Source organism: Falco rusticolus, chromosome Z (genome assembly GCF_015220075.1).
Source record: "Falco rusticolus isolate bFalRus1 chromosome Z, bFalRus1.pri, whole genome shotgun sequence".
Lineage (NCBI taxonomy): Eukaryota > Metazoa > Chordata > Aves > Falconiformes > Falconidae > Falco > Falco rusticolus.
This window is the reverse complement of record NC_051210.1, coordinates 39896958-39923189: the sequence shown is the minus strand read 5'-3', so window position 1 is coordinate 39923189 and position 26232 is coordinate 39896958. Positions and strand designations below refer to the sequence as shown.

Sequence of the window (26232 nt, the reverse complement as noted above, 5' to 3'; positions counted from 1 at the left end):
AAGTCAAATACAAGCAGAGTTCAAATTTTCATATAGAATTTTGATATATTACACTTTCCAGTAATGGCAAGAGCTTTTCAGAATTAAATCCTTTTCAAAATATTTCCCTGAAGAAATACAGCGTGAGACATTTTTGATATTCTAGCAAGTAACTTGTGCTAGAAAAATTTCTGAAAGGACTTTTATGTTCCAATAACTTTTATAGATACACAACAGAGCTAAACAATTCTCTGGCCTCTGAAAATATTTTAATTACAGGCTTGGTCCTTTAAGGGTACTGCATGAAAGAAGTCCTAATCTAACTGGGCCAGATTGTTTTCTAGCTTTTTTTTTTTTTTTTCCCCCCTCCAAAGTGGAATAAAGATACAGAAATTGCTTGTAATTTGTGAAAGGAATTTTAATGGCAAGAGGAAAACTACCCATTGAAATAAAGCTAACCAACTGTTTCTGGTAAGAGTGTGTTCCTTCCTCCCTTTGTTCTCCCTCTTGAAGGGAAGGGTTTCAAGACTGTACCTAACTGTAACGGAGACTCATCCTAGAGATTTCACTGAGATTTTCAGATGCAGTTCTGTTTCCAGCTAAGCCACTGAGGTCTTATAACTGATGTAAAAGAACAATGGGATCCTTGGAGTGTAGGCAGAATTTTACTACCTGTTTATTAGAAAAATTAAAGTGTTTAAGCAAGAGTTTAATCTGTTTCTTATTTTCTTCTGTTGTGAAGTCATAACATTGTATTTGTGACTGTAAAACAACAGCTGCACTCTGCACAAGAGTCCTTATTATGCACAAATATCTTGGTAAGAATGAAATGCAACACAGCATATGTTTTATTTTTTAACAACTTCCTCCAACATATATGGTGCCTGACATTCATGTAGTTTGTTGTTGCAGCAACCGTACTGGTGCTTTCACGCCTGCTATTTTCCCATTAGTCTAATGTAATTGGCTGATCAAACACCATCCATCTTTCATTAACTTCTGTTAGAACAAAATTCTGGCTAATAACAGGCAACTTAAAGAAGCAACTTAACGCTGCTCCAGGTTGCGCAGCTCTTCATTACTCCTAGATCTGGCAGGTAGCTGCATGCAGAAAGAGCATGGAGACCCACATATTGCCTTGCCTTGCTCCTGAAAATACTGTAGGATTTTTCATTAGCTGGTCTGACTACTCATCTTCATTGTATGCAATTTTACTGCATATGACAAAAGGATGCTGGTTTTCTTTTCTCAAATGCTTAATCCCTCCCTAACATGTCGTTAAAATGATTCACGTTTCAAGATAATTAGAAACAATGACAGATTCATCGCAGACTGATGCCATCCACATTAAAAAAATTAAACAAAGTAGCTTTAAAAATAATTTTGCACAATATGTACACACATACACTTAACTTTTTTAAGTGAAACTACTTATTATTGTGCTATTAAATTCATGTGAAAGCATTCTGTCAAAGTAATTGGATGGATCTGGGAAGTCATGCCCTTTGTGTAACACTCTGTTAAATTGCCACTGAGCTATGAGGCCAGCTGGATAGATTCCTTGGTGAGGCTGAATTTTTTCAGCAAGACCAAGATGGTCATTACCGAGCATTTTCAAAGTGTTACTGCATCCCGGCAGGCTCTTCTGAAAACGGAAGGAGGTGGAACCGTTGTGGACACTAGGCCTCTCTCACTGCAGCCTTTCCAAGGGCTGGGTCTTGCTGCACGCTCCCACCACCCCACCACGGCCCCCCACCGTGCTCTGCCAGCACACCCACGCCGCCTTCCCCTGCACCGGCTGCTCCTCCGCACCCGGCTGCCGCACCTCTGCCATTTCTTCGTAGAGAAGAACTACAGATTCCGACCCCCTCCCCTTTCCAGATTTTTCTACAAACAGGGGCTGCACTAGGAGGAAACTCAGTTACAGTGCAGGTAGTATGGGTCGAGACGCCCAGTCACTCCAGCCGCGGTTGTTACGAGCCGCTCAGGGGCCACACTCGGGGCAAGGCCGCATTCCCACCGCCGCGGGCCTGCACCACGCACCCCCACGCACCGCGCCCCACCGCCGCATGCGGCCCCGCAGCCGACGGCCGACCAGCGCAGGGCCCGGCGCTGGGCTCTCCCGGGGACTCGCCCCACCAGCGTCCACGGCCTCCAAGCCGCAACCCCGCCGTCGCCGGCCGGCTGAGAAGCTGTCACGGCTGCCGGGGCGCCAGACGAAGAACACCCGCCCCCCCCCCCCCCCCCCTCCCCTCCCCTCCCCTCCCCTCCCCTCCCCTCCCCTCCCCTCCCCTCCCCTCCCCTCCCCTCCCCTCCCCTCCCTGGCACATACCCGCCGCGGGGCCCCGCTCCCGGCAAGCCCCGCGGTACGGCCCGCTCGCCTTCGTGTTGCCGCCGGCTCCTTTAAGAGGGAAGTCCCGCCGCGCCGCTCTGCTCGCGATACCTGCCCTCCCCCCCCATCCCCGACCAGCTGTGGCCCGACCTGCCGCGGCGGGGCCGGGGTGACGAGCGGAGGGGCCGCTCGCCTCGTCCCCAGGCGCGGCTTCTGCGCGCACCCGCGGAACGGTTGGAGCGGGAGTGGGCCGGGCCGGTGAGGTTGCCCGCCCGTTGTGGGGGCCGGTGGTGGGGCGCGGCGCTTTCTCTCCCTGCCGCGCTGCGAGGTGCCCGCCGGGCGACTGCTTGGCCCCCCCGGGTTACTTCAGCCCCTGCCCTCCAGTGACTCGCCCGGGGGCAGCGTGCGGCGTCCAGCCATGGGGCCTGGTGGCTAGTACGACCCGCGGCCCCCTCCCGGGGCGGCAGGCCCCTGGAGCGGCCGCCCAGCTGGCGGCTGGCCCCCACCTGTCCCCGGTGCCGCCGCCCCACGGGCTCTGCTGGTCTTTGCACAGAGTTAAAATGTGTGATGATGTCCCAGGTAAGGCTCTTCCGTGTGTCTTTCCAGAGCAATGTTCAGACGCATATTCACGTTTGCTCAGGCGGAATGTGAGAGCAGGTGTGGAAACTACAGGTGCTCGGTGACCCACGGCGGGCGCTTCCGCACCTTCGCCACGCGAAGCGCGCCCGTGGGGGTGGGGCTGGCCGGCCCAGGTGGGGGGTGGGGTGGCGGGGCCGGGGAGCGGCTGGCCGGCCCCTTGCGGGCAGGCCCGTAGGGGCGGCTGGCCGGCGTACTGCGAGGCTTGGCCTGGCCTGGTAGCACAACTGAGGCGTTTGAACGCGAGGAGTGCAGTGGGGCGTGCTTTAGAAATAGGAAGAGCGAAGACTCCTTTTAAATCGCTTCATGTTTGTCAGAAGCGTACATTTGGAATTTATTAACTTGTGGCAAGTGGAAATGTGTGGTTGAGTGAACTCAAAACATTCTGCTTTGACGTTTTTTGGAAGAGAACATTTTGGGTCTTTTTAGCCCTTTTTTGCTTACCGACTGTAGTTAAGCTTTACAATTTAAGAAGGGCAATGCTTTAACTTTATAGTACCCTTGAATTTTGCTTTTACAGTCATTTATTGGAGTGTAAAAATTCTTTGCGCTCAACATTAAGTAGTCAAACCCCAGTAGTTAACAAACCATTCATGATGGTTTGTTGCTTTGGTTGTGTTTTTTATACAGCAGTAGTTGTCAAAAGGGGCTACAGTGTGACATTAGGTCATTAACAGCATGATTAAATACAGTCAACATGTATATAATGGCATGCTTTCTTCAACTGTGGTAAAAGGGGTAAGTACAGGCAGGCATCTTAAATACCAGCTTGCTTCACTGGCGGCAAATATACATGCTAGGAAGCCATATTGGATAACTTTCTAATTTTTGAAGATAGTATCCTACATAATTTATAGTTCTGGTTCAACAACCAAGAAGTTAGTGAATCAGGCTCCTTAAAGTAGCAATTCTTGCTTTGACTTGTGCAGTGTTATTTTCTAGGGATTTGTAGCAATGGTGTCCTTAATACCACTGCATTTCTCTTTGTTCCCTTTCTGTCATTCTGTTCCCTGTTTCTCACCAGGTTTGGAGTTTGGTAATGCTGAAACTGTTACTCCATGTGATTTTTTCCACTTTGCACCTGGAACTCTAATTCTGACAGGTCATATGCAACTTACTAAACTTCAAGTAAATGCTTAGTGTAAAACAAAGGCATCGTCCTCTTAAAGCATTGTTTTAACTTGAGAGTCTTTAACCTAGTGTTGCGTGTCACTTCAGGTATTACTGTAAAAGGAAGTAATTACGGAAATGCTGTCTTATTTTAAGCTTTGTTTTGCATATTTAACTGTGCTGTATATAGCTGGTTTCATTTTTTCAGTCTTATTTGTGAGAAATCACTCAAAGACTTACGTGCTGCTGGGAGAAGTTCATGTGCACATTTTTTTTGCATCGATTTGAGCATGTGTGAGAGATGGTACAAATACCTTAAAGATAGTTATGTATGGTTTGTTGAATATACCATCTGTATTTCACCCTTTTCCTCAGAAAGATACTTTTGAGCTTCAGTTCTCTCAGAAGATGAGCAGGAATGGCCAAAGGTATGGAGCAGCTTATGTACAGGTCACAGGGTGTGGGGCTGAACTTACCAAGTAAGGATGATGGGAGGTATTGTGAAAGATATCTGCAAAATTGTGAGTCTAGCAGAGAGGTGGTGGTTTATGATCTTGTTAGTTTAAGAATTAATCCACCATCATCTTTGGTTGTGGGAACCAAGTTCAAAGCAGGCAAAACGTTGGTAGGTATTAGAGAGTAGACCTGCAAAATTGATAGGAGACACCAAATGGGAAGAAATCTGCTTCTGTTGATGAAGGGAATGGAGATACTTGAAAGAGAGGAGTCCACTAGGGTTTGCTAAACGGACAAACCACACTTGGGCCAGAAATCTCTGTAGCTAAAAAATACTTTAAGGCTGAAAAATCTTAAAAGAGCAGTATTCTGTGTGCTTGTGCTATTTTTATTGTTCCTTTGTTATCATCTTGTGGCCACTGCTGCTGTAGAATAGTGGGCTGCATGGATGTCTTTGTTTTCTTCTAGTGTATATAATTAATTTTTTTTAAAATTATGTATAATTATCACTGATCTAACTAATATATTGTGAGAATAATCCTGTGAGCATACGCTTCCAGGAGCTCAGGAGTTGGCCAGCAGAACTGATATTTTCTGTGAGTTCTTTGCACTGAGATATAAAAATGGAGGAAGGTGGAGTTCCTTGCCTTTGGGGCTTCCTCTTTTTTTAATTTTTTTTCTTTCTTTTTTTCCTTACTTCTGAAAAATAACTGGATTGATATGCCCTGAAAGGTGTACTACCACTGATTATAGGTATGAAGTATGAATACTTGCTCTGATGCAAGATTCTCTTTGATTTGCTCCTTACCATAAAAACCTTAGGTGACTCTCACTGCTACCAATAATGACTTTCTCAGAAGTAGCAGAACTTACTCCAACAAATAGACAAGAAACAATGAAAGTTCCAAAATTAATCTTGTGTCCCTTTCTTTGTTTTGGGACAGCTTAGCAGGGGAAAGTTGGGAATTATTTCCACAAACTCAAAAAGACAACATTTCCTCAGTTCAGATTTGGAAAACTTTGGTGCAGCAGTTACCTATGAGGTCTTTCTCTTTTTACTATGAAGGTGAAGGCCTTGCTTTTTTTGATAGAGGTATTTTGTTGGGTTTTTTGTTGTCAATACAATGTGGATTCTTTGGACTTTGATACACTGCTGTTCTTAAGTTTCTCTTTCTCTGTAGCAGCATTCATACCATTTAAAAATAATCTTTATGCATGAAATGTAAAAATGAGCTGACAATGAAGCAGTCAGTCATCTCTGTTAATATTCAATATACTGTATTAAGGCCATAGTGAGACCACACAGAGGGACGGATTTTAAGTTCCAGACTTGACAGCTTGTGCAAGCAGTTTACTGAGTAGTAAGCCACTTTTATGAACAATACATGCAAATGATAGCGCTACTATGTGTTCCTAAAGTACATACACTTCTGTTGTTTCTAAACAAGGTGTAGGTTTTTTGGTTTTGGGTTTTTTGTTGTGTTGTTATTTTTTAACCTGCTCCAGACTTTGTTAGGAGAAAGGTGATGTTTTCATGTGTGATTATAGTTAAACAATTTACAAACACTGCGGTGCTAAATTCAGGTAGATCAGAAGTGTGTCTAATAGAGAAGGCCTTTTTGATGAGGTCACATGGTCTGTTAATTGGACACTGAACCTGCAGGCATCAGCATATTAGTGTTTACCTGTGTGAAGCCACTGTGTAACAATGTATCAGAATTTGGCTTTTACATCACATTTTTTCATATAGACTTTTAGATACTTATAGAATAGCAGTGTTTCAGCAAACTATAATTTCATGTGTAGCTCAGGATTTGGTTCTAAACAGTAACTGGCATCCTGATTCTAGTGCTAACTTAAATAACACCTTTAATCTTGGATTGTATGCATTTTGTCAAATAAATTTATACTCAATTTTTGTTAGTGTGACAAAATAAAATACTTTGTACATCTGGCCAGTTTATCATTGTGTGTTTGTGCTTTTGTGTTGTTTTTTTAATAGGTAATTGGCAGATTGGGGAAAAATGCCTTGCTCCTTATCTTGAAAATGGGAAACTTCATGAAGGAACAATATCCTCTATTGAAAAGGACAAGAATGGAAAATCATTTGCTGTCGTGTCATTCTTGGAGTCTGAAGAAAGGAAAATACTAATAAGTAAACTTTGTAGAGTCAAAGCCAGTAGAGGACCCTCAAAAAGCTTAATATGTGATGATGGAGATCTGGAAAAGCCTTATTTTCCTGACCGAAATCTTCTGTCTCCTGCAGTTACTTTTAAATTATCTGACAATGGTGATTTTATCCCGTATACAATTAACAGATACCTGCGTGATTATCAAAGGGAAGGAGTCCAATTTCTGTATGGACACTATGCTAATAAAAGGGGATGTATTCTTGGAGATGATATGGGTCTTGGAAAGACAATACAGGTATCTTTTTGATTGTTACAGTGAGACAATAGATAATTTTTTTGACTTTGTTTTCTGTAAGTTGTAAATCTTTATTAAAAGTAACTTTTTTAAGAAAAGCCACCTTGTGGAGCTTAACCTCCCTTTGCTATTGTGGAGCTGGAGGAGGCAGGATGCAGCCATCCAGGACAGCACTTACAGCCAGGAGTCCTTGCTGATTTAAGATTCACTCCTGACAGGCCACAAAACTGAGGTGTGGCCCCTTTTAGTGTAAGCATAGGTGATTACAGTAGTTAAAATGTTAGTATTCATTTTATGTTTAATTTGCTTTGAGAAATGCTACCTGTGCATCATGAAAGTAATTTGCATTGGAGTATGCTAAAAGTACTTGCAACCCTTATACGACTGTAGCTCTTTAAGTGTCTTTCTTCTTTACTGAAAACAAATAATTGACTGTACTGGGAAGAAGGAGCAGACACATTTACTCCCTTCTCTGGAAAAAGTGCTTAGATATTCCACGTTATTTGTATCACTCTTTTGGAAATACAGCTTGAGTTGATGAAAGGACAAAGTATAGCTGGATTTTTCCATTATGCTTTGAATCAGTGTGGCCCAAATGATGTATTTATTTTACTAAATTAGAGTGGTTTTATGTTTGAAAATGCTCTTCCATCTGTCTCATTTCAAGTTAGCAGCTTGAATCCTATAGTGGCTGGTGTTTGTCCCCCTCTCCTTTCTCCCTTCACATGTCAAATGCAAGCTCATTCCTTCACTGCAAAATACTGGCTGTAGCATCTATTGCCCTTCCATTTAGGAGAATGTTGACAGACACCCTTCAGTGCAAAGAAGTATTGTTCTGTAGCAAACTTGGCAAGTGGAATGAGTAAACTAAATTGCCAAAACCTCTCTCTGGATAGAGGGTTTAAAGGATATCATGGATTGTATAGCCACTGCTGATCTGTAAACAGATGTTTATTAGAACTGAAGTGTTTTGCCTATGCTTGGCTGTGTTTCTTGGCACTGGAAGTTTAAGAACACTGTAGTTATGGAAGTTTGTTTCTACTCAGAACTGCAAACAACCTGACTTTGTATTGTAAAAATAATCTGTATGAGATAGTAGTAAACTTGGGGGGTGGTGGTGGTGGAATTGAGCTGTCTTGCTTGCATTTCTTGTAGCTTTTGAATCTCAAGAGTTGATTCTGTAGTGACCTAGTCATGTTTGTCATACAGTTACAGTGTTTTCCTGTGTGGAATTCACATCTGATGTTTATTTCTTTTCATCACAGCATCAAGTTCACAGAAGGGTAGAGGTTTTGAGGAATATCTTGTGGGGTTTTTATAAAACACAGTATTTATGCTCAAGTTCAGTATGGGTAAGGCAGTTCAATGGATATGAAGTGAAAGAGGTTTTCACTTCTTTAGAAAATATTAGTATGTATGAAAGAATATTTAAACTACAACAAGTAACTGATTTAGTCCTATAAAAGACTTGTCTTATGCTTGTGAGTTGCCTGAACCTTACTGTTTCTGAATTATAGGATGGTTTATGAGGTGAAGACTTTTCTAGAAAATGTTTGCGTTTAATGTTCTTTGTAGTCCTGATTTTTGCTTAAATTGGCCTGACTCTATGGCGCTCTTATTTCAAGCTGAAGTTGACATGAAGGCAAGTAAATAGTGTTGCTTAACATGACTGCAGTAAGTTCATTTCCTATCAAGGCCTCTTGGTTGCTTCCAGCTTTATCTGGAAGAGCCAAAGGTTTCTCAGCAGAGTTGCTCTTTTGCAGCCTTTGCTATTGCTACTAATTTGTGATGTGTAATCCTCCTAAAAAAGGAGAATCTGGAAGACACATGAAGATTTTATGTTCAGTTGAATTTTATTTTTATTATCAAAAGGATTAAAGTCAAACAGCATGTGCGAACTTGCAGTTTCTCTTAGCCTTAGTATATATAAAGTACTATGTATAAAAATGTTTTGGTTTCTTTACTTCTGCACATCTCTTTCCCACCTTGCAGCCCCATATGTGGTGGCTTTCCTCTCTCTTCTGCTCATCTACCTACCTTTGGGCTTCTCAGGTTTCTGCACTCTTGGCTGGCTGTTTTCTCCCCATCATTAGAGGGAGAAAGCTATGGAAATGTCCTGGTTTTTTTGGAAATTTTTAGCTGACAGCTTTATCTCTGTGCTGCTATGAGCAGCTGTGTAGCAGCCACAAAAGGAAGCAGCTGGAGCTAGTTGCTCTGAGTAAAGGAGGCCTGTTGAGTTTTCAAAAGAAGGGCACCTCTCTGATGATGCATCTGGTCCTTGCTGCTGCTTAGCCCCATGGATACTATTTATCCCAAGTGGATTTTATGGTTTTGCATATTCTGGCCAGCTATCTCTGTGCCTTCTTTCTGTTTTGGATTACTATGGGAGCAGCTTGGAATAGCTGATGCTGGGATGTATGTCCTTTCTGTTGTGTATTAAGTGTGTCCTCATAATCAGAGGGAAATCACCTTGATCAGTTTGAGGCAGATATGAGAATATAGCCCAAACACAACAGAAAGAACTAGTTTTGATGTTAACAGGAATTAGAAGGAAAGGAACGTACAGAAAATGTATACCTAGAGGTTAGATTTTTACCAACACACCTCTTTCTTCTGGTTTTTCATGTAAACTTCAGGTGTCCTGAAAATAGAGGAGAATTGCAAGGCATCCATCATCTCTAGTGTTTCTTGGCTTATAATCTCTTCTGTATTTTGGGCACTCTTCCATTTAGAGGATGAAAGAGAAAAATAGAACAATTAATTGCTGTTATCGTGAATTCAGGATTCTCCAAGGGAAGGGGTTCCCATTTTAAAAACAGGTCAATTTAAAACAAACAAACAAAAACCCCAAACAAAAAAACTCAATTGCTCCCCAAAACCACCTTACTAAATTCCATCTTGGGCTTTGTTTTAAGTGTTTCTTTTTATTGGAACTCAGTCTTTTGTTTGTGTTCTGGTTTTTTTTTTTTTTTTTTTACATAATCATTGAGAATTGTTTTCTTTCTTCAGGTAATTTCGTTTTTGGCTGCAGTGTTGCACAAAAAAGGAACACGTGAAGATATTGAAAATAATATGCCAGAATTTTTACTGAGAACAATGAAAAAAGAATCAAGGTGTAATCCCAAGAAGGTACAGCTTTTAGTGATACAAGTTCATGGATTTTGGTGGTAAAAGGCAATACTTGAATTAGTTCCTTGTTTGCTTTAAAGGTTTATATATATTTTTAAAATTCAGCTAGTTGGGTAGGTTGGGGTTTCATGGCCTTCCTAGTACTGTTAGGGAAGCCTTCAGTTTTCCAGACTGTCATAGTGCATTATCTAGCTGTTATTGTCTAATCTGCTAATACTGTTGGACTGCACTAACACAAAACATTTGGAAATATCTGGATGAGATTTGTGGCTAGAGTACTCTGCAAAACCTGTATCAGTGAGTAGAAAAATTAGTTTCATGTGATTGTTTCTAAAGTACAAAAACCATGTGTGTCTATATTAACAGGATATTTATATAATTAAGGCAAATGCATATATTTAGAAAATTAATTGCTAATTTTCTTGTGACCTCCCATATTTTTGTGAAGGACTGTCATAATGTCAGCAGTAAGTCTGACTCATAATTCAGGTAATCAAATGCAGTTACAACAAATAAAGGTACATGTAAAAGTTTGTGTGAATGAAAGAAATCTAAACATCATTTTAATTTTACCCATCATAGGACCCATGCAATTTCTGTTTTCCATTGCTGTTTTTATTTTATTGGAATAATTGTAATGTTTGGCAGAATGGGTCATACCGCTATAGCTCTGTGAATAATGGGTACAGGTTTCTGAGGAAATACAGAGAGTAAGAGGTAAAGGGAAAGTACTTGATGTGGAAAAGCCAGAATGCTTCTGACCTGAGTTGGGAAAGGCCTAAGTGACCTGGTCTGAATTCAGTGTTTCCTCTGCTTTGACCAGAAAGTTGGACTAGAATCTGCCTGAGGTCCCTTCCCACCTCTATCGATTTTATTATTCTATGATATTAAATGAGTTGCATGAGCTGCCTTAAAGTTTTAAAGCTTTTTCAGGTCTTTCTGTTTTGAAGTCATGTGATGACTAGACTGGTGGGTTGGGGGAAGCTGCTTATCCTCTTCATCCTTTTGTTTTCTCCATTTGTAAAATGCTTTATAGTATACAGATACTGTAACAAAGCAAAATGATAGTATCTCATGTCTTGTTGCAATTGTTAGTGCTACTCACTCAGGTCATAATCTGGGTTTTTTGTAGTATTAAATTATTTCCTGTAATATTTGCATACTCTGAGTAAACTGATTATTTTTTTATTTATGTTGACTCTTCAGATTATTTCCATGCTATACTTTGAAGTGACAAATTGAACAGTTCAAATTGTTCAGTAAAAACAGTAAAATAAATCTCAAGACTTTGACTTTCCTTATTGCAAAAGTATTATGTTGTAGTTTTTCTAGTAATGCTGTAACATCTGTTGGTTTTCAGACTTTCCTCATAGTAGCCCCTCTTTCAGTGCTCTATAACTGGAAGGATGAGTTAGACACATGGGGATACTTCAAGGTCTCTGTCTTACATGGCAGTAAAAAGGATGATGACTTGAGTCGCATCAAGCAAGGGAAATGTGAAGTTGCCCTTACAACATATGAGATACTTCGCCTGTATTTGGATGAATTTAACAGGTAATGATATTAACGCATTTTTCTACACACATTTTAACTGTCTAATTTCGCATTGTTCTTTGCAAGTACTTATTCTTTCTGTGTAATGCATTTACTTTAACTGTGCTGAAGAAGAAAATCCCATTTAACTACCTTTGAGTTTACCCTATACTATCTTTGTAGTGGGATGCTTGGGAGAAGTAAGTGTTGCGTAGTTTCATAAAGCTAGTCTTTGCTGTTAACCCATTCAAGTGTTCTCTAAAAGATGCAGAAATTGCCTGTCTGAAAACTGGTGGTAGCTGAAAGACATGCAGAAGATATTTCTATCTTTCAGTACAGTGTAAGGAGAAAAAAAACCCTGTTCAGAAGGTATTTTCCTTCTTATTTGCACTTTTCACCAGCATGATGAAATTCTGGATGCCTAAAAACTTTGAGATATAAAGGGGGTGTGTGCCTCTATAGTTTTAAATACCTCATGGACTTAGCAGAATCAAGGTTTTCTGACAGCAGATTGTATTAGAAATCCTACTTTATTTGCTCCATAGCTGTCAGCATTTTTTAACTAGGAGTTTTGCCTGCCTTTTGGCTGTGTTCAGGCATACTTAGCCTCTCATCTGATCCTAGCTGCCCTCTTCCCTTACATCATCTTGGAATTAGGGTACAAGTTGCGTGAATAGCTAGTAGCGGCAGCCTGCCTTTAGCAGCTGATGTTGTCAGTGGATGTGCAGATCTTGTCATTTTAGGTGTCAAGAAAGGTCCAGGTCCCAGAGAGCATCCAAGTGGTCTGGGCAGCCATCACCAAAACAATCAGTTCTCCATCTCTATTATGTGCTCAGTTCTGAAAAAGAAGTGCAGATAGAAGACTAAAGGACTTGTGTTAGCAGTACTGTAATTCTTGTTTTTCTGAGGAACTTTACAGGCTTGGTCATGGAATAGGCAATGATCAGGAAGTAGGTGCATGTGCAGAGTAGATCTTGTGTGACTGCTTGCAAATATATTGCTTCAGCATACATATTTACTAAACTCTTTCTGCAGAGCATGTGACTGGATGGGCCTATGGTCTTCACACTGGAAGAGGCTTGCTTGGCTAGAATGATGGATTGGCCTTAAAAACTGGTCTTAAAAAGTTAATTATCACTAATAAGAATACACAGGCTCAGTTATGCATGTAAGTCAGCATAATGAGAGAATGAGAGATTAAATTGAAGGAGCTAGCATATGCTCAACTGTTAGGATCCATTCAGAAGCTCCCATCATTAGCAGATTTTAGGAGTGTAAGGAACTTGGATATAAGTGAATGTATTTAGCAGGCATCAAAAATGCCACAACAACGCAGCCTTCTCAGGAGAGAGGTTTCTTTCTAAACATGTCTGTTTCAACTTTTTGCAGCTTGAAGTATCATCAAAGTGGATATGATTTTGTTTTGAACTGTTCATTCATACATATATAAAGCAATCTCCTAAAGTTAATAAACCTCTTCCTAGGGACATGATGACTTAAATTAGTATTACAGTGTATGGGTCATTCTACCCTCCCAAGTTATAACTGGCTGCAAAGTATCTTTAGATCCCTGCTTCTAAATGCATTCCTCCTAGCCACAAAATATTGAAACTCCTCTGCCATATTGGTAGATAGATATCAAAGAAGCTGAGTGATGCTTTCGTGTAGGAAAACAGAGATTGAAATGCTTCAGTCTGCTTCTAGTTACACTGGATAGGTTTTGTTGGGAAAATGAAGTATACCTGTCTTAAGCATGTTTCAGTAGTTTATCTTCAAAGATTTATTTGACTTTTCTAAGTCCTACTTAGAGTTAGTGCTGGTGAGATGTGCTGGATTGATTGCTCCAGAGGTTGAAAGCTGCTTTCTTCACAGAAAGCATTTGATACAGTTAGCCAAATAAATGAACTACTGCTATATAGTTTAGCCTTTATATTCAGCTATGGCAATTCAGTTTACTAAAAAAACCAGAATATGAAGAAATGGAGTGATGTAGTACAATGTAAAACAGGAAAATCAAAAAGTAATAATGTCTCATAATAACCACAGCTACTTGTGTGGCTGACATCTTTTTATGTGTTTGTGAGATGACTGGATAAGTAGTTTTAGTTAATACAATATTTCTTGTTGATCTGCAGTGTAGAATGGTCTGCTGTGATAGTGGATGAAGCACATAAAATCAAGAATCCAAAGGCTCAGATAACTCAAACCCTGAAATCATTAAAATGCAGCGTTCGCATAGGTCTTACTGGAACCATTCTTCAAAACAATATGAAGGAACTTTGGTGTGTTATGGACTGGTAAATGAAATATTTTTTTCTCTATATATTTTCACCTCTATATATTAACTGTGCAGAGCTGGATGATATGGACCTATCTGTGTAAAAAAAACAACAAACCACAACTCTTCCCCCCCAAAAAACCCCGATGTTTTATGAGAATGTAAGTATGCTTTTCCAATGTAACTATGGAGGTACGCTCTTGGTATGAATTGTGCAGTTACTTAATACATTTGGAGCTCCTCCTGACTAGCTTCTTCGGGGAATTTGGGAAGCGATTAAGATTACTTTCTCTCCCTCCCCCCTGCTCCATGTTTACCATTCTTTTCCAAGGGCTTTCTTTTTTCTTCTTCTGTTCTCCGCACAGTAGATAAGGAATAATTACACAACTTCTGCCAGCCAAAGTTGTGCCTATGCTATGTCCAGTATGTGCAGGTCATTCTGACTTGTTTGGAAGATTGAAGTAATAATATTTTGCTGCTTTTCAAAACGCACAAGTGCAAGTATTTGCAAGGCAACAGTCTTGTCCAGGAAAACTTAAAATGAGGAGGTAGAACTAAGGCTAGTTATAATTCTAAGCATAGGAGACTTACTGGGGGTGCTTTACAGAAGAGGAGCTAAGCAAACATACCTTGAATTGAGGATATACAGACTGAATTGAAATACTGGGAAAGAAATACAGCTTAGTGTTGCATCTGGTTCATTAAAACTATGCTGATATTATTAATAGATTGTTGTAAATTGTAGTGCTGCCGGTGATTACTAAATTCTTTTTGCTGTTGGGTTTCTTAAGATTTTATTTAGTAAACTGTAATATCTGCATAAATTGATTTTAATAAAAAGAGTAAAAATTGAAAACATGACTGTTTAGCTTTCAATTTAGGCCCCTGAACGGTAGCAGCCTTGCAGTTTAGAGGTTCTGTGTTTGAGACATCTACTGGTCTGCTGGGCTTTAATTTTTCTGGAGATGGGATGGCAGCCCTTTTCCTAAGGGGAATCTCTTAACATCTGAGGGTCACAGAAAGTAAATGAAAAAATGGTGTGTCTGGAAGTAGTATATGTTTCTATTTATGTACACAGTTTTTATTCATTTCTTTAGTGATTGTTAATTTAAGATCTCTTGCTGTTAGCCAGAAACAATGTATGGTATGCTTTTAATCAATGGAAAAGGATAGACTGCCTTGGAGTAAAGAAAATGCTGTTATTCATTCACAGACCCCCCACCCCTTTTGTTTTTTAATAGGGCTGTACCAGGGCTTTTGGGTAGCAGAGTACATTTCAAGAAGAAATTTTCTGATCCAGTGGAGCATGGCCAGAGGCACACCGCAACTAAAAGAGAGCTAGCAACAGGTCGTAAGGCCATGGTGGAGCTAGCAAGAAAAATGTCTGGCTGGTTTCTGAGGCGTACCAAAGTGCTTATCAGTGATCAGTTGCCAAAAAAGGAAGACAGAGTAAGAGTGCCTACACATTTCAAATGCGATGCTAATGAATATATTTCTTCTTTCTTGTTTTTGTTGTGTTTTCTCTCTTTCATCATGCCTGTAGTGGTTCATGGTTTTTCCATAGACTTACGAACTGAAGAAGAATCCAGAGCCTTGGAAAAAATGCACATGCAGTAGTAGCGTGCATTGTTCACATAATTGCTATGATTGCATATTGAAATGGAGTTAATCAAGCATGAAAATGCTCAGCTAGACTTCTGACTAGTGATTTACACATCTATTTTATGTGCACTTTTGTACTGATCTGTGTAAACCCAATGCAATATACGTAAATCTCTTAAATTCTATGTAGCACTTCTGAATTTGCAGCTTGATGTTTCATGCATGGAACAGTATGCTTTTAGTTTAACTGCCTCATTTTCGTTCTCTAAATAAAAGAAACCCCTAAATCTAAAGCAGATTGATAGGTCTGTAATCCTGTTTATCTCATGCTATTGTAAACATTATATAAAGTGATAATACTTTATAGCTAAGAGTTATCATAAATTCTTATTACATATATTTGTACTTTTCTTTTAAGTAGACAAATATGTTAGTTTGCAGCTAGTTTTGTTTTCAAAATTTGGTATTTATTCTTCATTCTTGACATATAATAATGTCATCTAAACTGTCCTCTGAAGGAAAGATTAACACAAACGTCAGTCAGTCGCTGTTCTAAATCTAGCAGGTTTTATTCTTTTCATTCTCTTGTTAATGTGAGTATATGTTCAAGTTACTGCTGTATTATTATAGCTCAGCATGGTGCTGCTGCTGTGTGGGCAGCCTAAGTTAAGGAAGGATCTTGGGATTTCTGTCTCCTGCTGCCTAAGACTAAAGATGTCAGGGAGATGCCACCCATGGTCTCTAAGAAGACGGCTAAGAGTTTTGGCCATAGTACTCTGTAGATCCTTGCCTTCTCATTGCTTATTCTGTTTGTCCTGCCTGTGGTAGCGCCCTACAACAGCTAGTGCCTAAAAAGAGGAAAGAAAGGGCAAATTAAGCCATTGGCAGAGGGGAATCCATAATTACAATTACCTGTTTATTTCTCTCATTTTTCCTCTTCCTCCTGTACCTCTATAAAAGCCATAGTGAGATTTATAGAAACTTAACAGGTTCTTTTAGCTTAACATTGATACTCCTTTGTAGGATTTTGGGAGGGGATAAAATCAGTATATGTACATTTTTGGCTACAATTTCATGCTATTTTGGTATCAAGATCCACATTTTTTCATTTGGTGTTAGAATTACTTCCTGTAACTATTTGAGCAAATATATTCCTATTTTCTACTTTATTGTCAATGTTCATTGTTTTATGTGGGTTTTTTTTGTTGTTGCAGTGCTCTTTTGTATGCTGTACTTAATTGTGATTTTGGGGTTCTGTCTTTGGCAGATGGTGTACTGTTCTCTGACGGAATTCCAGAAAGCAATCTACCAGGCTGTGCTAGAGACAGAGGATGTAAACTTAATATTACAAGCAGGAGAGCCCTGTAGCTGCAACAGTGGCCGTAAAAGGAAGAACTGTTGTTACAAAGTAAGAACTTGCACTGTTTGAATCTTAGAATATAGTCTTTCTAGCTTTCTGGAGAGACTTTCTGCAGTTGAAGAGCTGATTGAAATGGCTGTGTAGTCGTAGGCCATCTGTTCAGGAAATTCCTATTGGAAAACATGGATGGCTGCATCACAAGCATGATGGTGTTAGGTACTTTAGGATTACAGCAAAGCTGCTTTGCATGCCCTGAGCAGGTGGTTGTTATTTATGCAGTAAATTCTGGATCTGTTGTATTAGTAAGTAAAGGGCACCTGTGATATAGTTGATGTTGGCAAAGGTATTATGCTGGGATGCTCAGTATGTGTCAGGCATGCTGCTTCCATGTGCTTGAAGTGGTCTGTGCAGAAGCTGCAAATCAGAGGCATCCTGGACCCAGGCCAAACCAAAGCACTGCACAAACTACAAAGAAGAAAATTAACTCTATCCCAGCTGAAACCAGTACACTGGGCTTTGCTTGTGTTACAACTGCAGTTGGGTTGTGTCTTTCAGTGCCACTAAACATGCAGTTTGCTTTGCTGCATTGAAGGCAGAACTGTGACAGTAGCCATAGAGCAGAAGCAGAAGTATTGCACTAGTAACAGCTTTGCAGATTTCCTCTGTCTTCTCTGGATGACTTTAACATTAGATTAGTCTAGCTTCATATTTGTTTTGCCTATATCACTCACTAGGCTCAGATTAAGCATGTCTTTTAAACCTTTAGAAGCATATGTCTCATACTTACTTCTCCCTATTTTCTTTCTGGCCTGTTTCAATTCTTGCATAGTGGATTATTTTATTTATTTATTTATTTTTTACCAAATGATACAGCTTATTCAGTATTCTGCATATTTATTTTAAACAATCCCCCTATTGGCCTGTTTAATATTCTGTGGATAGTAGCATTTGTTCTTTGCAGGTTTTTGTTTCCTGTAATTTTATAGAAAAAATAAAATGTTGTTGAACACGATTCACAAAGGGCAGTTGACAGGCCTGCAGATACTTAAGTGCTGTTATGGGCTGTCCTATTCCAAAGTTAACCATGAAATTTAGTAACTTGAAAAGGGAAAGGAAAACTAAATTGGCCAACCATAACCAGAAAAAATAGCTGATGCTGTTGCTGCTGCTACATTGTAGAATGCTTGAAGTTGTTCGAATTATGTTACATGAGATGTTTATAAAACTATACATTTTTGCTTTAGATCAGTTAGCAATTGTAGCATAAGAAGTCGTTCAAAAAGCTCTGTTTTGATTTACATTTAAATTAGTTGTAAAATTATTGGGTTTTTGTCTACTGAGGAAATCTTGGTTATCGTAGTTTCTGTAGATATGCTGTATGAAATGTTGAGTGAACGATGAGCATAGCTGTTTTTCAGATGTTTTTGATTAATAGGATCATAAAGCTGAGGAAAAAACAAAACTTTCTGCATTTTTGTTAAAAATACAATATAGATTTCCTTGGGATCAATTATAGTACTATTTAGAATCACTAATACATTAACCTTGTACAAGTAGCATTTTATTTTAGATAATTTCTTATTTTCAGGATTATTTGTTTGCATAAACATTCTTTTTTCTTTGCAGGTAAATGCTTATGGTGAAACAATTAAGTCACTGCGCTTCAGTTACTTGACAATCCTACAAAAGGTCGCAAATCATGCTGCCCTGCTGCAGACAGACAACACTAGCAAGCAGCAGGTTAGTTTTAGAAGTATCTAAAAAATGGACTTCTGGAAAATAGGATTAAAACACTTGAATGAATTAATTGGCTTTCTTTTTAAGTCTTAACTAACTGAAATTAAGATATTTTGCAAAATTCCTTTTCCATTCAGTAGTTCAGAATGTAGCCCTTATAGATAGAGACGCTGAACAACAGTATGGTCATTTACTTAGTGCATGTCCCAAAATAAGGGTTATAGAAACAATGGAGAGGTTTAGGGTGAGAGTAATTTTTAGTGATTTCTAATAGTGCCATTTCTGCTCTGTTTATGACAAGTAAGAGGGATGTCATTGTGCAAAAAAATAAATAGGCAGTAAGAATGTAGGGTTTTTTTACTCTAGTCCTCTGTATTCAGAGCTGAGTCTCTAAATAGTGAGCATTTTCTACTAAAGCACATTTCTCAATGAGAGATCAGTATCAGTTGATTTTGTTACTGTGGCAAGTAACCTAGAAGACCCACTAACAGCAGTTTTTAAAAATACTTCCATGTAATCCTTAATATCCAAGAATGAGCAAAAGGATTTAGGGATGTTGCCACTTCTCAAAAGCCACAACAGAATAGAAATGAGAAAATCCTTGCTAGTTTTGGCAAGTTTGTTCCATTAAAGCAGTTTTGGTTTTTAGGAAATGTTGTTGTTAGTGTCCAGGGCCTTATTCACAGTATATACCCAAATGTTTCCCGGTGTGTTTGTGTGTGTGTGTTTCTGGTTTTTTTGTTTGGTGGTGGTTTTTTCTTTTTTCTTTTTTTTTTTTTTTCTGTATGTAGTTTTTGTTGGAATAACATTTAAGAGTTTAAATAGCCACTGAAATAACAATGTATGAGTATTTTGAGACTTACTGGTTTTTGCAGCATACATAATTATTAATTGCTCCAAATTCTAATGAAGAAACTGATGTTTTATAGTAGTTCTTGCCTTTAGTACTAAAATCCATGACGTGTTACTCTTAGGTGAGAGGACATCTTTTCTGCTCCTTTGGCAAAGGTAGACTTAAAGTGTGTGTTCATGTTAAAGTTCAGTGCTATCCAGATTCTAGCAACAGAGCTTTATGTGGCTTTTGAACAGTTTTAAGTGCATTTGAACAGTTTAAATGCATTCCCCCTGCACTCTCCCCCACCCCAATGTTTGGGGGTTTTTTTGTCATAGTGGTGGGACAGTATGTAATTCCTCTATTGGCTTATCATGCCAGATGGTCCAGAGAAATGCTGGTACGCAGCTGTTGCATAATGCAGACCTCAAGCCAACAGGGTTCTTGAGAGTGACAGTTCCGGTCAGTCCTGTTGCAGTCTCTGCCTGGGAGAAGGAATTCTGGGCAACTCTTACTCGAGTAACTAGAATCCATGGTTTCAGATCAAGATCCTCTCTCCTTTATAATGAAGCAAACCAAAATGCACAACAGATGTTTTATCCAGTACTTTTATAGTGAACTGAATAGAACCACCTAACTCTGCTTGAGTTGCTTGTTTCAACCTGTCTGACTTGTATGGCTTACTGGTATCCAACATAACTCTAATTTTTTACACCTGTTCAAACTTTCTGCTTTTCTTCCAGGAAGCACATATCAGAAGAGTGTGCAGCCAGGTATTTTCCAGTTTTCCAGATTTTGTGCAGTTAAGCAAAGATGCAGCCTTTGAAACTATTTCAGATCCAAAATACAGTGGAAAAATGAAGGTAAACCATTCTTTAGATGAAAAATAAGATTTGTAATAGATCTGCTGCTGTAGTACATGTACGTAAGAAAATGTACAGCTGATAGTTGTGGGGTTTTAATCATTCTGTTTACGATGGTGGTACCACAGTAGGTATCTCTTGTCATGGATCAGGATGCCTCTGGGCAAAGACTGGATAAGAGTGATGTGTGATGGTAAGATATCCTAAGATGTTAGCTTCACGTATTTAGTGATGACTAAATGACCTTAATACTATGACAGATAGTTCCATGAAACCATCACACAGTGGCAGTCAGAAATATTTGGGAAAGTAAAACAGAGCAAACAAAAAATATTATGGACTTAATGGTTTGTGCACACCTTCAGTATTGTGGGTAGTTCCAGTCTCTCCTCTCAAAAGGTTTGTGTTGAACCTTGAAAAGGTTTAGAAAAAGTGTCGGAGAAGGGCCACAAAGGTGATGTACTGTGGGACAAAAGCAGCCAAGTAGGCTGGAACTTTCCAGCTTGGAAAAGAATGTCAGGATGAATGTGAGAAGGACCTTTATAATCATGAGTAGCGTGGAACTAGTGAAGATATGCTGAGTTCTTAACTGTCTTTTCTATCCCTTTGGACCCTTCAAATGAAGCTAAATAGGAGCCATGCTAAGCTAAGCAAAAAAACCAAGTGTAAACCCATGAAACCTCTTACCTCAAAAACTGACTTTCTGTAGTTTCAGAGGGGAGCAGGATGAATAACTGAAAAATGTTTAATATAGCTAATTAAAAAGAAAACAGTACTAGGCTTAGGAGTGTTTCTGAGCTGAGAGTAACTGGAGGGTGAAAAACTATGCAGACCAACCAGAGTGTACTTTTTTGAGGGTTTTTTTTGTATTTTTGTATTGTATTTATGAAATAATAATTATATTGCAAAACATTTATTCAGTATATTTGCTAGCTGGGAGATAAGTGCAATATAGATTGCTATATAGAAGTAAAAATGGAGATAAAAATTCTGTCACAGGACACTATTACTCTGACCTTTTAAAAAAGATTAGACTATACGCTACACTAGTAGTGTACTTCTGTACACAAAGCAATATGGAACTTCTTTCCTGCCAACATAAGAATTGATTATCTTGTATTATTATGAGGAGTTCTACTTTATTTTATGAATTATAGAATAGAAGCACTTTCAAATGCTGCATTTATGACAGCCCAGTAGACTTAACAGAATATTTTTCCACTGTTGATGACCTCTGGTTGTATATATATGATGCTTTGTTTTAGAAATCTGTGGTGTCTATTTCAGTCCATTACAAACTGGACAGAATTTATCTAAAAATTACTGAAAGAATTGCTAACTTTGAGAGGAAGTCTGTTTTCTCTGTTAGGGGAACTTGAATTTTGTGTTAGTTCGTGAAATACATCTTAGTATAAACAGAATATTCTGAATTGTGTGGTGATATCTCTGTGTCTGGAAGGAGTTTTACGTAGTGTACCAAGTAGCTATCACTGAAAAATAAGGTGGTTAAGTCCATTAATTTTGGCTTCAGAATAATTATGATGCCAGAAATTGGTTCATATATGTATGGTGGTGTGGTGGCTTCCCCCTGCTGCCCTGCTGATTTGTGTTGGAGGTTTGTCTTGTGAGGAAAATTTCTCTTCTGAATTTTAAAAGAGAAGCTGTTTGGGTTGACTTTGGGTTTTATGCTCTGTAAACAAAGTCATGCAGAAGCTATTTCATATAGAAGGTCCCCTTACCATCAGAAAGTTATCAGAGGTTACTACTGTCAGCAGATACTAGATCTTGAAAACTGTTTCATATATTTTAACATGTGTATCTGGAAATAAATGAGGCAAATGATAGTAAAATGTTTTTAATGGCCTTGTCCCACTGTAATGCTTTACATCTTCTGTTCTATAAATAAATTCTAGAAACTATTTGAAATACTTTTGTAACTTTCATCTGGTAGTGTAGACTGAATAGGTACAATTTAGTTGTTTAAATTGAAATTTAGTATAGGCTACCCAGAAATTTTGACACAGGTGATTATTCTTTCGTAGATGAGCATATTTTAAAAGGAAAAGTTTGTGGCATTTATTTAAATTTGTTCAGGGCAGGGGAGAAGGGCTGTGATTTGCCTATGAAGTTGATTAGCCAGGCAGTTGTAACACTTTTGCAGAGTCGAAAAGGTTAACATACCTGCATAAAGTACCTTCTGTTCTCTTGCCAAGCGGAGAGAAAACATGGGAAAACATAGCTTTTTGTACTATGGAATATGCTTACTGCCATCAGTAAAACTAGAATTGCTTGAATGTAAATGTGAGAGAATGGCAATTTAATGTTTCTGTCCTTCCTTGTGCTGTGGTGGCTGTCATCTCTGTCTTGCACGCTGTAGCATTTACAGCGTGCCACCCCAGTTTTTCTGTTCTGAATTTAGGTTTATAACAACAGCATTGGAAAAAAGTCCTTATAATCCAAATGTACATGTACAAGCATTGATGGTATACCTATGACACCAATACAGTGGGTGGTGGGTAATACACAGTGATGTGATCTAAGCCTGAGCTTTTTTGTGGTGTTAACCCTTCACTGTCAGTCATACTGCATAACACACAGCTTACAGAAGATTATGCTTATACTTTCTATTTCAAGGTGAATTTCATCCCTAGAATTTTAACTTGAAATAGTTGAATTTGTGAAAATTGAAATAGGAGTGTGCTGCCTTGTTTGGAAACCACCGTTTTTCTACCATTAAGGAAGACAGAGGACCTGCAAAGTGTAAGGACAAGTGATTCCATTACTTTTGAAACACAAAGATTGCACATTGTCCGCACAGAAGTATCAGGGACTGCTTGGAAAAGCAGTATGATGAATGAGAGTAGTTTTAACAGGCTGCAGTAATAATCATTACTACTGTGTCTGATTATTTCTACAGTTCTGTTAAAATTCTGGCTCAGAGAGACTTCATAAGTGAAAAGGCAGTGTCTGGGCACTTGAAATAACTTTTTTTTTTTAAACTACACATGTTAGGTTTCCACAGACATCCTCTGGTGGAGTTTTGGAATTCTGTTCTTAATATAAATCTCTTAAGAATAACTATGTTGAATTGAATTATTTATTTTTGCCTGGCATATTATCGGTATTTCAGTAGGGAAATGGAAGTCTGTTGGAGCACCTTGCAAATAATAGTAACATCTGCCATTAAACATAACCCTAACTCAGACAGGCATGGTTTTGAAGGCTTAAAAACACTGTAGGGTAGCTTAGACATCTGTATACAAACAAGGTATTCTCAAAAGTGAGAGGTAAAGTTTCATCAGTCGGGCAACTCACAATATGTAGAAATGGTGAGATATGCATTTAAATCCATGTGAACTCTTACAAAGAGTGTGTTACTTTTGCTTGAGTATGATCAAGTATTTCTTTTTCAGATTAACAGCACTTAGGATAATATTCTAGTATGCAAACGTAGAGTTTTGGGGGTTTTTTTGGTGCAAAACCATTCTACTTTTCTCTGTTCATCAGAGCTGTGCTTTACTCCAGAACACCTAAAATCCCAATGGCCATGACAGTGATCCATGTTATTTAAACAAACTGGGTGGATTTGTTTGTGTATTCTCCTATAGGAAATTCATTATTTGACCTGTACTTCAACAATACAATAAATATAATAAAACAATAATACAGTAGCAAAATCCCTTCTATTTTAAAAGCATGTCACTGTTTTTTCTTCCATTTATTTTTCTTAATTTGGCTAAATAAAATGCAAATGTAAGTAATCTAGTGCTTGTTGAATTACCTGATGTGATTTTTTTTTTTTCCCCAGTGAGATAAGTCCTGGTTTCTAAGTTTTTGCCTGGTTTTGTTGTATAAAAACAATCTTGTTTGTACTTTGTTTTCACTTGTAACTGCCTGGCAAACATATACAAAAGGGCTTGTAAGGGATGTGCAGTTACTATTTTTATTCTAGATATTATCTAGAAATGTAAAATTAATATAAATATACATCACTATTTGGTTGTCAAAAATTTATTATGTTTTTAGTGAAATGAGTGTTGATTAACGCTTCATGTATTTATCACTGAATAAATACAGTTTTTCAAATATTTATTGCCCAGTAGGAGAAAGATACAAGCATGTAACAAACTTCCTCTTTCCCTTTTGTGTATCACTTCTGTGATACTCTGGAGCTGCCATTGCCAGATGTGGACATGCTTCTTTTGAAAATAACAGTATCACTGTTATGCACAAGACTGTGGATTATTTGCTTCCCCACCAGAAGAACATTGTGTGTAGGTGAATTATTGGCATTTTAAGGTCTGTGCAGAGTCTGGGAAGCTGGATCCTACTGTAAACAGAGCAACAGACAAGAGTGGGAGCAAGGAGGGGCATACATCTCACTGATTATTTTAAGAAGACAAGTTCCAAGAAGTTCTAAACTCAGATGTGGCACAGAAAACTTAAACAGTTTTCAGGGGAACTGTGTGCATTTCTCAAATGCAAAAACTGACAAGCTGAGCTAGCGCATAAGTAACATTTTGTTGCAGTCTACACACTGACAGAAATAGCTTCTGAGTTTAACTATTAGTGGTATAATGACATTCTTACAGCAGGATTTCGATGTAGATCATTGAAAAATGCATTCCAGCATCTTCATTCATTATCTTTGGTACACTTATGTTAGTAATGGTTTTTGTTATGCCTCTGTTTGGCCTTGCAAACAATTACAGTATAGCCTGTTTAAAGGTTGAAAACACAAGTAAGTGTGTGTGAGATGACCTGTAGATAAAATTTCTTCATTTTTGTTCTGTGGTTGGTTCACAGGTCCTTCAGCAGCTTTTAAATCACTTCCAAAAACACAGGGATAAAGTTCTTCTTTTTTCCTTTTCTACAAAGGTGAGCTCCATATGATTTTTATCACTTAGCTGCAGCAGTAAGTTCTGAAGTGTAAAGCATTGAGGTGACAGCTGTCAACCACACTTCCTTTTTCTCCATACTATGGGAAATAATGATGCCATACTCCAGAAGCATATTGAAACCTTATGTTATCTCATGATAAAAATGGTGTTGGCAAAACAAATGTAACACTCTGTTGCCTTCCTTTGAGCATTTTTTAAATTGTTGTATTACCTCAGATGTAGATAACTCATACAGAGTTCAGCTTGTTAGAGCAGTGTCACAGCAAAGTACAGCTGAAGTGTCATACAACCTTTGTGTTGAAACTGAAAGTAGTTAAATTTCCTCTGTTCTAATGGCTTTTGACTATCAGCAGTGATAAAAATTCATCCAGTTTGAACTTAACCAGTCTTTAATTGGAGCAAGAGGTGAATGAATGTGCATTTCACTTTTAGGAGAATTGCACCTTGATATTCTTGTTAGGGAGTAATGTGTTACCTGATATGGTGCAACCTATAGTATGGTTTTCTTTACTTAAATATGATGGCACTAAAAGCTATTAAAAAATTACAGCGAAAATGACAGTTTGGAGTCTTAAATATTTAATGATTTTATGGCTTTAAGGAGGACTGCAAGTTTAATATTTAGATGCAGCAGTAAAATGCTATGTGTCCTTAAGCTGTGCTTCACAGTGTTCAAGGCCACATTGCTGGTTACTGCAGTCCCTTTCACTCCATCCCTCTGAGCTCTGTGCATACCAATATGTTTCTTTGTGCTGGCTCTGATACTCATTTACTGTATTTCCAGTAACTTGCTAAGATGGTAGGAAACTGTTTCTGTTGCCTGCTTGTTGGGTTGAACTGATTCTGCATCACGTAAAGGTGGGACAGATTGAGTGAAACCACAGCAGACCATTATTATCGCCTTGAGTGCTGTAGAATCACAGTTAAAGAGAATCAAGGATGTTTGATACCAAAATGGTGACTATTTACTCTCATTTCCAGTGCTTGGTCTATCGAAAATATATTTGAGAAACACGACCTCTGTGTTTATTTTTTTAAATAAAAAGATCATAGCAAG

At 38.7% G+C, this 26232-nt stretch overlaps 1 protein-coding gene across 9 annotated transcripts in view; it reads left to right on the top strand.

The window, feature by feature from the left end:
- The first annotated feature begins 2420 nt into the window (after nucleotides 1-2420).
- ERCC6L2 (ERCC excision repair 6 like 2) overlaps nucleotides 2421-26232 on the top strand; it is a 58090-nt gene continuing 34278 nt past the window's right edge. For 2 of the 9 annotated variants that reach the window (XM_037372976.1, XM_037372974.1), the window contains exons 1-10: nucleotides 2423-2890; nucleotides 6516-6940; nucleotides 9950-10069; nucleotides 11430-11623; nucleotides 13738-13899; nucleotides 15122-15329; nucleotides 16750-16890; nucleotides 18469-18582; nucleotides 20155-20274; nucleotides 25081-25152. In XM_037372976.1, the coding sequence (XP_037228873.1) occupies nucleotides 2872-2890; nucleotides 6516-6940; nucleotides 9950-10069; nucleotides 11430-11623; nucleotides 13738-13899; nucleotides 15122-15329; nucleotides 16750-16890; nucleotides 18469-18582; nucleotides 20155-20274; nucleotides 25081-25152 (1575 nt within the window). In that variant the 5' untranslated portion in view covers nucleotides 2423-2871. Of the gene's footprint in view, nucleotides 2891-4432; nucleotides 4486-6515; nucleotides 6941-7149; nucleotides 7190-7590; nucleotides 7595-9949; nucleotides 10070-11429; nucleotides 11624-13737; nucleotides 13900-15121; nucleotides 15330-16749; nucleotides 16891-18468; nucleotides 18583-20154; nucleotides 20275-25080; nucleotides 25153-26232 lie in introns of those variants that run through there. The other 7 variants (XM_037372972.1, XM_037372975.1, XM_037372969.1 and 4 more) reach the window with 6 other exon arrangements.